Source organism: Bicyclus anynana, chromosome 11 (assembly GCF_947172395.1).
Source record: "Bicyclus anynana chromosome 11, ilBicAnyn1.1, whole genome shotgun sequence".
Classification (NCBI taxonomy): domain Eukaryota; kingdom Metazoa; phylum Arthropoda; class Insecta; order Lepidoptera; family Nymphalidae; genus Bicyclus; species Bicyclus anynana.
The window spans coordinates 16,817,045-16,829,767 of NC_069093.1; the positions used below are offsets into that span (position 1 = coordinate 16,817,045).

A 12,723-nucleotide genomic window follows, 5' to 3' on the forward strand; every position below is an offset into this window, starting at 1 on the left:
TAAAATACCTTATGGAAACACTAGCAAAGGTACTAGCCGTCTCTACAACTTTCGAAAGTTCCCCTCAATTTCTCCAGGATGCCATCATCAGATCCTGACATGAAAAAAATGGGACCACCCTGGAAGTAAACCCTACAAAACAAAAAAAGAATTTTCAAAATCGGTCCATAATTGACGGAATTATCGCTGGACATACATAAAAAAAAAAACATACATACAGCCGAACGTAGAACCTCCTCCTTTTTGGAAGTCGGTTAAAAATAAAGTTCTTAAACACATTTATATTTATAATTAAAAATTTTTAATCGTATTTTCACAAATCACGAAAACAAGTAACAAGAGTGCAAATAAATGCGCTGGCAATTTATTTGTGTTTATCTGCGTAATGAAGTTTAGCAAAATGTTGTTCTAAGAAACGTCTGTGACTTTTGCAACATCGTACATACAAATAACGTACCTTACATCTTAAAGCCTCATCAATGGTGTTCAAAACGGTTTGATATAAATTATTATTTAGAATTGAAAAAAAAAAACATCTTTAAAACTTATGGATAACATGGGGCTGCGAAAAACGTCTTTCTCTCTTCGTAGTGCGGAGATTTATAATATCTATCTCTCTATCTACCTCTCTGGATGCGACGCCCATCATGTTCGGGACGAAACACTGACAGCGGTAGCGTCTCGCAAAGTACTAGGCTGCCATAACGTGTCAAGAGATCAATATCGTTTGAGAGACGCGGCTGCTTGGAGAGATTCATTTTGTCCAGTGAACGCTCAAGATTTGTTCCCGAATGCAAGTCGGTCCAAGTCAAAATCATATTCCAGTGTTCTTAATTAGTCTTCATTTATTTTATTTATATTCATTTATTTATATAATATTCATTTATTTTAATTAGTCTTCATTCAAATTACTATGTGTATTATAGAATTACTTGTATTAATTAGGTAGGCAATGATAGCCCAGTGTATATAACCTCTGCCTCTGATGGGTATGCATGCACCAACTTTTCAATTATGTGTAAGAAATTAAATATCACATGTCCACCAACGGTGAAGAAAAATCATCGTGAGTAATCCTGCATACCTAATGTACGTTGAGGTACTTGTGTGAAGTCTGCCAAACCGCATTGGGCCAACGTGGTAGACTAAGCTATTAGCCTGCCTAATAGGGTGAATGACTCTTCAATTTTATAAAATACTAGCGTACGCCCGCGACTTCGTCCGCGTAAAAATCGAAGTCAACTTTCAACCCCTATTTCACATTCTATTTTGCAAGTTTTATAACTTATACCTAATAAATAGTCCACTTATCATTTTACATTTACAAATGTACCTAGAAAAATTAAGGACTTTCCGTACAAACTTTCTACCCCTACTTCACCCATTTCTGATCTTGTTTTCGCGACAAAAAGTATCCTATTATCCTTCTACGGTACTACCCTACTACCCTACCCTACCAGTACCCTACCCTATACCTTCCCTACCTTACCCCTACCCTTAGCAAAATCGGTCCAGCCCTATGAGCGTGGTGCGATGACAAAGGAAAATAGAGACTTCTATGCTTTTACACTTATGCACTATTTGCGAGTGTCATAGGCTATGTTTGATTCCCATATTCAAACAGGAACGGGAACTACGTAATTGAAAGCGCGGGGCGTCATGTAGCGGAAGTTCTGCGTCTTTTAGAAATTTTGTATTATCTCCGAAACTATTTAACTAATTAACATACTATAAAGTGCAAATCTTATCTCCATAATATTTTTGTGATTATTAAATAATTTATTTTGATAAGGATTTAAGTTAAGTAGCATAAATAATGACGCAAACCTAAGTATATAAAATTTATAATTTTTAAAACACAAAAGGTACTATATCTGCTAATATATAGAAGATAGATATATGGTGTCGCGGACTTTTTTGTAGAACTTTTAAAGATACGTAAAACCTCCATACATTAATTTTAATTTTACACAATGATTAAGGCAGCGCATGCGAATAAGTCTGCTTAAGAGGATTTTCGGTCCGACCTGTATGACAAAAACTGTGTTAACTCGGCTAATATATATCATACTAATATAAAATATAGCCTATAGCACTCCCCGATAATGTAGCATTCTACTGGTAAAAGAATTTTTGAAATCGGACCAGTAGTTCTGAAGATTACCCCATTTAAAAAATGTGACAAACTTACAAACTTACAAACTTTACCTCTTTATAATATTAGTATAGAAGTATAGAATAGTAAATTCCTATACCATGTCCAGATTGAATTGCGCTAATTGGTAAATAAACAAACCCTTTTGTCGATGCCAAACTTTCATAACAACGATGGATAGAAGAAAACTGAAAGAAAGTCCACTCAGTTAGCTGTTAGCACTCAAATTATTTTGTTGGAACATCCGACGACTCTGAACGTTAATACTGTACGTCGCACAGTACCAGGCCACCATAACGCATAAAGAGATCTGAAAACTGTAGTCTGCTTCTTGAAGTCATATGATCATCATCGTGAACTAATTCTTCAAGTCATCTCAAAACTCCGTTGCTTAGTTAGTAGTTAACGTATGTGTTTTCAGATCCTTGGTTCGAATTTTAAATATTAAACTTTTCTTTCTTCTTTTCGCAATTCTATTTGGAGTATTGAAGTCTCAGCCGCCTGCTTACTTATTTGATACGCTAGAGTAGCAAAAAAATCCTTTTTTAGATCTAATCGAGTCTGGATCCTTAAAGTGTCGCAGCATTTCGGAGCTGCCTTTCGAGGAAGCTTCAAATTCGCGGCAAACAAAGTGCTGGAATGTTTTGCCTCCTCCCCTCTGCAATTTGAAAATTTCTAATTTTCGGCACTTTACCAAAATTTTTTATTCATATTTACTATTTGTCCCCAGTAACGGAGAGTCTGTACTCAACGTCGCTGTCGACGTTCGGCGTGCCCACGCCGCCGCCCAACTCTCCGTACTCTCCGCTGCAGTTGGAGTTGCTCAACTGCGCGCAACGCGTGCTGCTCTCCGACAAGTGAGTGAACTCTTTTTCTTTCTAATTCCCTGATAGGTTCTATTACAATGCTTGCTTCTGCAGACATTGTTTGAATGGTGTTTGGCTTGACAGTGAAATGACGAGCACTTGTACGAATTATAATAATTGTAGATGAAATGAATGAAATGTAGAATTTGTACCCAAGATGGATTGGACGGATGCAATCAGATCCATTGATATGATAGGTCTCTCGCGACCAAGCGATCAATGTTTTTTAAAAATGTAGCTTGCATTAGAAACACATTTGCATTTGTAAGAATTATTAAATAAGCGTTTAGCTTTAGCGTTTTCTATGTTCTGTGGTTGAGACTGACCTTTTCTATAGTCAGGACAGATAAGTAAGTTGAAGTTTATATATAACACAGAGCATCTATATATGCGATAGTTATCCATTAAACATTTGTGTCGAGTTATAATAATAACATTGAACGTAATCTATAATGATCAGTAGCTTAATTATTTATTAATACTAAACAGATGCCTTGTCATATACGTTAGATAACCTATCGAACTTAACTTCCCATAAAACAATCGCGAGCTACTGTTTGAGCAAGCATCACGTGATCCAGCGGTGGACGCAAATGTGGACGATCTTTGGACGCTTAATATCCATGTCTACTAAACCCATAATTGAATAACTCGGAGTGATTTATAACAAAATGAGTATAAAATCCGTTACATTGAATGTACAACACATCATCGGAGGAAGAAGTGAAAGAAAGGCTCACGTAACATTTACAAGTTTACACACACAAAATTTTTTGGATTCCTCAAAAGAATGTGTTATTGCAAGCTAAGCTACCATAGGTACAGAATTTAACGCCAGTTAGTCACAACTCTATTATCCTCGATTTAAGCGGATTCGTGGCTAAGAAGTTGTTTTGTAAATTTTTGACATTAGGAGTTTCTTTTTTTGTGATTTAAAATCTTACTTTTATACAGTCAACATTGCGGCTTTCGATACTCGAAGTCGTATAGGTAATATCGATGCCTGTAAGTCCTCGTACTAGATGACGGTTTCCACGAGAGCGAAGTAAAGGACGTAACCACGTCACGTTTATTGCTTGTGTACTCTATTGTGTAGAGCCACGTGGTTCGTGATTCTAAATTGCTAAATTTCCTCATTTTATTTACCCGAGTTTATAAAAGGGCGTTCTTATAAACTTCCAGATTAGTGGAAACTGGAATTATCTGTATTCAGGTTATATAAAGATATTTTTAACAGGCCTCCCGCGATTATTATTCTCGTAGGCATCATTAACATTGGCTATATGTTACTAGCCGTAGGCCCATGTTACTCGCTGATAATGTAGCTTTATTTTAATGTAAAGAATTTGTCCAAAATTGAGAAAAAAATGACCCAGTAGTTTCGAAGTGTAATAAAAGATACTTACTACACATATCTTAAAACACAATAAAATAATGCCTGCCACCTCAGAATTAATTAATTAAGTTTTTAATTTATTTAAATTTAATTATTAATATTTGTTGGCTGAATACCTCAATAAATTTCTATGTATTTTAACATTTTACCAATATAAAATATAATGTCAAATATATATATATATATATCTACAAAAAAATAATATTAATTAAGTGTTATGTACAGGGAGTCCAGAATGGAAGAGGCGAAACTGGGCAAGTGTCTCTCTGAACCACTCTGTTGCCCGGACGCGATGATGCAGCCTCTCACTATCAAGACTGAGCAAGCCAAGCGCAGCTGCAACACTTGCCTCACTAACTCGCCCAAGAAGGTAAGCAAATCCTAATGCTAGCCACAAACGGTCAATTATTCTCACATTTCTGTAGCACCCACGACTATAATTGATCGTGTGTTGCTCACTGCGTACATGACTTGTATAGTATGCCGCATGGGTACTTCCGTTTGCTTTTCAGAAACGTTAGAATAATTGACCGTTTGTGGCTAGCATTATAGAATTATAACCGATTTGTATAGATAATTATTTATCGAAAGCAATCTACGAGTAGCATTATCTACATGATGGTAAATGTTTATTCATGTACACATAAGGATGAATTTCAATTCAAAATGAATTTTGTAATATTTTAAACGAGCACGTTTCTTAGCACAAACCGAAATATCATTTATTAACCATTTTACTAATAAATTATATTTCGGACCCTGTCTGCCCACACACTGTTTTGAGCGCGAGTCAAATTACTAGTACTAGTAATTTGACTCGCGCTCAAAACTGACAAAATTAGGAGAAGTGGGCAGATCAAGCGGCATGAAATGCGGCAGGACGAGTAACCTGTTCACACGACGTCTCTGCCTACTACTACGCTATTTTCCACGTCACTCGTGCAGTGTGTGTGTTGTGGTGGGTCCGATAAATAATCACGTTTTAGTTGTCTTATAAGGTTCTTATGTTAATACGTCAACAGGTCATACACACAGACGGCGGCTGCAGTCGGACGAACCCTGTGACGTGGGTCGGCGTGGCCGGCCAGAACGTCCAGGTGCAGGTGAAGCGCGAGCCGCAACACATGCACGTCTCCGAGTTAGTGGCCGTCAAACTGGAGCAAGCGTCACCAGGGAACAAGCCGGAGCCGCCGCCGGGTATACCCGCCAGTCTGAACAACGGTGAGCTCCTATTTACTTATGTTGTCCGGTTATCATGTTGCGGAGTTTAGTGAAGACGTGCAAAAAGAGAACTAACTTTATACCGCGATTTATAGGGGGGGGTGGGGGATCACTGCAAAGAGATTTTATCCCACATCGCATATCGCCGAGTCTGCCGTCAAAATGGTGCAAGCGTCACCAGAGCCGTCGCCGCCCGCCAGTCTGAACAACGGTCAGCTCCTAGTTAGTTACTCATGTTGTCCGGTTATCATGTTGCGGAGTTTAGTGAAGACGTGCAGAAAGGGAACTTTATACCGCGATTTATAGGGGGGGTGGTGGATCACTGCAAAGAGATTTTATCCCACATTGCATGTCGCCGAGTCTGCCGTCAAAATGGTGCAAGCGTCACCAGAGCCGTCGCCGCCCGCCAGTCTGAACAACGGTCAGCTCCTAGTTAGTTACTCATGTTGTCCGGTTATCATGTTGCGGAGTTTAGTGAAGACGTGCAGAAAGGGAACTTTATACCGCGATTTATAGGGGGGGGTGGTGGATCACTGCAAAGAGATTTTATCCCACATTGCATGTCGCCGAGTCTGCCGTCAAAATGGCGCAAGCGTCACCAGAACCGCCGCCGCCCGCCAGTCTGAACAACAGTCAGCTCCTAGTTACTCATGTTGTCCGGTTATCATGTTGCGCGGTTTAGTGAAGACATGCAGTGAAGAAGGATGAAGCAACCGATTTATATATCAACTCTGGTCAACTAACTTTTCCCGTGGAGACCCTTAGACCATGCATCCGCAGTGCCAATAAAATCTCCGAATTATTTCCTAATTATTATGGACGACGACGGTGACATAAGGGCTTAGATCATTTGTTGTGTAAAGGATCATACCTGGCTGACGGAAAAACAACCAGTATTTCTTGCCTACATTCCACGTGGACATAATTTACATTACATATTAGCTTAATAAAAATTACATACAAACAGAACTAAGTTTTCTTGTTTAGTATATTTCCACAGAACATTGAAATCGCTAAAGCAAGCTTTTAACAAACTATGTTGATGTAGATTTCTTTTGGCTTATGTTGCCCTGTTTGCGAAAGAAAAATAGACTCAGCTGTTTGCAACGCGAATTTCAACAATCATTTGTGAGTAAGGTCGGGTCATCTACCGAGCGAGGCACTATGCAGCGTTTCTGTTTACTGTTTTATATTGATCCAAGAAAGATGAAGGTAAAATTCCTGTCGCTTTTCGGAAATATTATTAACAGACACCACTACAACTACTTGTATGTCCCTTGTTTGGGAAAATTGACTTTAAACTGTCTAACGACAGGTAGTCACTTGACTAGACGCGGCGAAGCTATGATTGTTGAGTTGTCAAATTGTTAACATTGAAAATAAAGTCAACTTTAAAAGTTGCCTAATGAGAACATTGGTGTGTTTCTGTTTGTTTTATATTTAACTTTATTTCAATGCTGGGAATATTATTAAGTCAACGCCGTTTTACCGCGCCTTGTCAGTTAAGGCCCTTACGTATTCTCAAGGAAAATGATAGGGACCGAGATTTTGTTACTTCTACCGATTCATGTGTACCTGGTAGTTGTAGACAGTGTGATGCAATAGGCAAAGGTGATTCATTCAACCGTGACACATTCATTATTTTTAATTTTTAATTAACAACTAATTTAACATTTACTTTTTATAGGTAGGTAAAGAAGAAAGAATAGAAAAAAAATGTTTTAAATTTTGACACCTTAGAGCCAATGTTATTTTTTTATATTTAATATACTGATATAATTTGTGTAATGCCTATCAAAATTTTATCAATAATTACGTGTGTAACAGGTTCGATTCCCGTCGGGATAGCCGTGGCTCGTCAAAGGGTTGGCGACGCGGGCCTCCTAGCCGCGCTTTCTCAGAAGGAGAATCAAAGGCTACACGATTTTGGTAAGTTTAATTTATACATAGTACGGTACGGTATTGCAATGAAATGAAGCAAAAATATTTAAAAACGAGAGATCCTTAGCCCGGCGATGCGGGATAACACAAAATGAAATGCTTCGAAGAGAAAAAGTAATAAAATTAAAAAAAATAGATAAATATTTATAAACAACCTTTTGACTATGTTATTTATTGATATAATACAATTAACAATGAAATAAAATTTTAAAAGTTAAAACGTTGTCATTGATAAGCCATCCAAATGTGAAGACAACGAAGGCTCAAATATAAACATAGGTAATATGCATTTAATCAGAGCCGACTATAGAACCGTAATTAATACGATCATAGTAAATAGGATACAACGATACTTCAATAAATTGTGTATGTTGTGAACATTTGAGTTTGGATTATTCATTTTGACAAGATAAACAATTACAATACAATTAAATTCATTAAATCTTTCTTATTTTATAATATCCTAGTAATTTAGCGCAGGTACGCTGACATATAATAAATAAATCAAATTTATCGTGGTCAATGTGTACATAGTGTAGCTTACATGATTGTAATGTTTGTAATTTTTTGTAGTAGGTAGGATGACCTTACCACGCGAACATTACACGGTCCGCCTCCACGTCTTACGTCACCAATGTAACAATCACCTCTCTGACACTTCTGTAAACCTGGTACCACTATGTATAGACAACCGTTCGATCAATGAAAAAAAAAATATATAACGGTAAAAACAAATGAAATATATAAACATAAACTATGTTTTCCTCATAGCCATCCAACGATACACCTTATGATGTTCGCCAGAAGGACTAAATTCACAAAGCTTTTTTGTAAGTTGTAGTATTAAACAGGTTGCTCCTTTTTTCGCAGAAATTGAACTTTTTTATCACTCATTCATATTATATCGACCGTTGCATTACTTAACGTTTGTTGATGTATTTTCGATTGGTCGAGGCAGGTTTTTTTTAGAGTGAGCCACTTTATATCAAGCTACCGAACGGCAAAACCTCAGATGGGTAAATTATAGCCTAGTCTGAACATCAAGGCCGTCGCTTTACTTTAAAATGTGAAATTTGTCTTTTGATGTGATTTTTTTTACATAGTTCTATGAGCATTCAATACTTCATGGAGACAATAGACCTTTTATATTAATATTAATTTCACTTTTACGTTTTTCATAAAAGCAAGGGACACTATATATTTATTTTTGTTTTTTTTTGTCTTAACCTTTACGCATACTATATCACGGAGTATAGTAATATGTAAACTACCAAGCTCAAGTCAGAACTTGTATGGAGTACTGCAGTCACCTTTGGGATGGTTCTGAAAAATATCAGCTTGATGCATTAGACTCGATAGATCGCCGCGCTAGAAGGATAATTGGTAATGAACCGTTGACACAGGCGAAATTGCAGACCTTGCAACATCGTCGCAATGTAGCTTGTCTGTCGGTTTTTTACCGGATATACTTTGGCGAGTGTGCTCAGGAACTTCACCATCTAGTTCCTCCTTCCCCTTTCTACCACAGAATAGCAAGATGTCGCAAACGGTGGCATCCATATATTGTGGATGTCCAGGCAACTCGTACGAAAAGATTTGCATCTACATTTCTAATTCGTACAGCAAAAATTTGGAATGCCCTTCCGGCGTTTGTTTTTCCTGACAAATACAATTTGGACACCTTCAAAGCTAGAGTGAATAGGCATCTTCTAGGTAAGCGCGCTCCAACTTAGACCGCATTAATGCTTACCATCAGGCTTAATTGTAGTCAAGCGCTGGCCTATATTGCATAAAAAAAAAAAAACTCTCTATCCTCTGAAAGACGTCAAGTTTAGGACCTCGATTTTTTTTTGTAAATAAATACAATATGTGTATGTATGTATAAAAATTTCACAAAAAATGTATAACGGTAAACAACAAATGAAATACATATAAACACAAACTATGTTATACTTATAGCCTTCCAGACTATACATTTTATTATGTTCGTTGAAAGAACTACATCAAACTTCAAAAAGATTTCTTCTAAGTTGAATTAAATAGGTTGCTCCTTTATTCGCAGAAATTGAACATTTTTTTTCACTCATTCATACTTTGTCTATAATGTTTACACATAATTGGACAGAAATAACTAAAAAACAATGTGAAGTCATAATTAAGTTTTGTAATAAACTTTTTCATTGCCTTTCAATAAATACCATTTCTACTGTAACCCTTTCATTACAGTAGAAATGGTATTTATTGAAGACAACCGGCTATTATGTTTTATCGTACTTTAAAGGTTAAATATGAACAGTAAGTAAAGTGAAAACGACTGGTACACGTTATTAATAACATTATTATGCAATAGGCCGCCATTAGTATCAGCGGGTAGTCAGCCATTACTGCACATATATAACTGTAGGTATAAATAAGTACATAATTGCGGTTTTCCTCCACGTTTCCTTTGGCCCGGTTAACAGGGCACCCATAAAAATGAATATTTCATGGACATTGTTTGAATGTTGAAACGCCCCAAAATGTTTTTCTGTCTGATTTACAATAAACAAACTATTTATGATTAGCTTTTATTTAAACTAACATTCTAACTATAGCTAGTGATCATCTTCGAATATGTACAGTTACAATTTGTAAGGTAATACATTTTTAGTTAAAGTGATTTATTTTCAACCCTTAATATATATTTGTTACTTCTTCATACCGCAACTACGAGTACAGTAGACGTAGACCAATTTTGACGATCGACTGGAATTTAAAAATTAAAAAAAAATATGTTGCGTCTCGGGACGCTCAACAAACGTGATAACTTAAACCTACTGTCGTTGCGTGAGTGAAAGAGAAGCCAAACAGAGTGTCGCCGTAATGCGTTACGAAGAGGTTTACCCTTCCATAAGAAGTTGTCACTTCAATAAATCAGCCTACAAATTATAGAATTGCAGCTGCAGTATTGTGACTTTCATCCCCTCTCTCAAGAGAATGCCTGATTTTCACAATAAAAATATCATGTCCTGCGGTCTTACCTCCTAAAACGAACTCAAAGCGTGCCAAATATAATTTGAATTCATTCAGTATTTTCGGTGTGATTCTCAGCCAACGACATGACAGACAGACAAACAAATAGACAAAAATGAAAAAATACGTTTTTTGGCGTATCAGTAACGAAGCCTTTTGTTAAAAATTCAAAATAGTATCTTCAACATATTATATTAGACCTATTTTAGTATTGTATTAGATCAGATGATATTATATTTAATTTTATTAATCTATACTAATATTATAAAGCTGAAGAGTTCGTTTGTTTGTTTGCTTGAACGCGCTAATCTTAGGAACTACTGGTCCGATTTGAAAAATTCTTCCAGTCTTAGATAGCCCATTTATCGAGGAAGGCTATAGGCAATATATTATCCCCGTATTCCTAAGGGAACGGGAACCACGCGAGTAAAACCGCGCGGCGTCAGCAACACCTTAGCTATCCTCACTAGCGCAGACTATGTCCTGCAAGTCCTAAACACCTGGCCACAGCAGCTGATCATTAATTTCGAATGTAAAAAGGTCGTTATTGTAAAGTTCCGAGCGAGATTTATTACTAAACAGCTGAACCAGACAATTATATGCTAATATGCTCAGTATGGTCAGTGAATGTGTGATGCTATGAGATATGTTCACCTGTGCCTGTACTTATCGCTATTCGAAGAATTGTGGGGAAAAACGTACATTATTGATAGATTGCGGGAAATTACAATCTTAAAACGATCAGCTTATAAAAATATTACTTACCTGATAGATATGTCACTTTGTCCGCGGATAAACCATGTTTTTCTGTAGTTAGATTACAAATGATTTTTAAATGTTTCCCTTAAAAAAATATTACTTACCCATGTAAAAGTTATAAGTACCCTATGAACTTTGTTTGCATTGTCGAATTGTACTTTTTTTGTGGCATAAACAGCCGTATCTTTTTTTTATGTTAACTTGGAAGTTTATTTTTTTCACAGCTTCAAGGGGCTGAGTGAGGTTCTGGTTCTAAAATCAACTCGACACCACGCTTTATTAGATACAATGTTGACAGACCCCTTTTTTTTCCTACAGAACCGTCAAATTTCAATATCGAAGTAATCGTGTAACTATACTCTAATAGATAGGTAATCTCTGTAATTTACAAAACACAGATCTCATATTAAATATTCCGCCAATCAATTAATTGCCGGCAAATGTTTTTGAACTATAATATACCTGCAGGCTTTTAATTTAAGTGCAATTATAGCGTATACCTGTATACGTGCGCCGCTGATAGCGCTTTAATTGCAGCAACTGTGAGTATGTGTGGCTACACTGCAGATGCACACTCTTGCAAATTTATATGTTTTCGTCATTTGTTTGTCAAAATCGCTTATATTTACATTTCATTTATTTATTGTTATTTATTGTACATAAATACATACTCGTATCTCAACTATTTGAACACCCTTTGAGTAAGGCTTGTATGTAATTGTTTCACCACTACTTTCCTTTCTTTTCGGCAGAGGTTATATAAAACTTATGCCAACTACTCCACTCCAGCTGGCCTATTAACTATATTGGTTTTTATTATCATATGCATTGTTTTTGAATGGCACCTCGTATGGCAGCGTAACGTGCTCTCTCTTTGGGTATTAACACCAATTTCTCAACTCAGTTGAGAATTTAGAGAGAGAGAGAGAAAAAAGAAAAGCGCAATATATCCCGACACCAGGAAGTCATGATTTCTGATAATAATAGCCTAATATTAGTATAACTATAAATATTTAAACGTCTATACTTACGTATAATTGTCGCGTTAATGAAATAAATAAATTAATAAAAAAAATATGTGTAAATATATTTTTTTACAAAGACTAAAAATAGACGAAAAAACAAAACCTTAGTACATTTGGCAGCAGATGTTTGCCTTATTGTATTATGCGAGGGCTGTAAGATCGCAATTAGTTTATAAATCTCTGGGTAAATTATTATGCAATCCCGTTAGTCTAATAAACTGATTCGTAACAATAGTTTTAGTTGGGCTATAACCTGTTACGTTCGGTTATCGCTTTGTTATAGTGCACTAGTGTTTTATTATACCTGCGCTTTATAAAATTAATTGAAACCGGAGCTTTACAGTCCTC

At 36.3% G+C, this 12,723-nt stretch overlaps 1 protein-coding gene across 3 annotated transcripts in view; it reads left to right on the forward strand.

Annotated features, from left to right (window-relative positions):
• Positions 1 to 12,723, forward strand: part of LOC112058583 (protein winged eye) — a 119,532-nt gene that overhangs the window by 69,996 nt on the left and 36,813 nt on the right. The window contains exons 4-7 of one of the 3 annotated variants that reach the window (XM_052884509.1): positions 2,886 to 3,012; positions 4,643 to 4,787; positions 5,440 to 5,638; positions 7,466 to 7,567. In XM_052884509.1, coding sequence (XP_052740469.1) covers positions 2,886 to 3,012; positions 4,643 to 4,787; positions 5,440 to 5,638; positions 7,466 to 7,567 — 573 coding nt within the window. Of the gene's footprint in view, positions 1 to 2,885; positions 3,013 to 4,630; positions 4,788 to 5,439; positions 5,639 to 7,465; positions 7,568 to 12,723 lie in introns of all 3 variants that reach the window. The other 2 variants (XM_052884508.1, XM_052884511.1) reach the window with 2 other exon arrangements.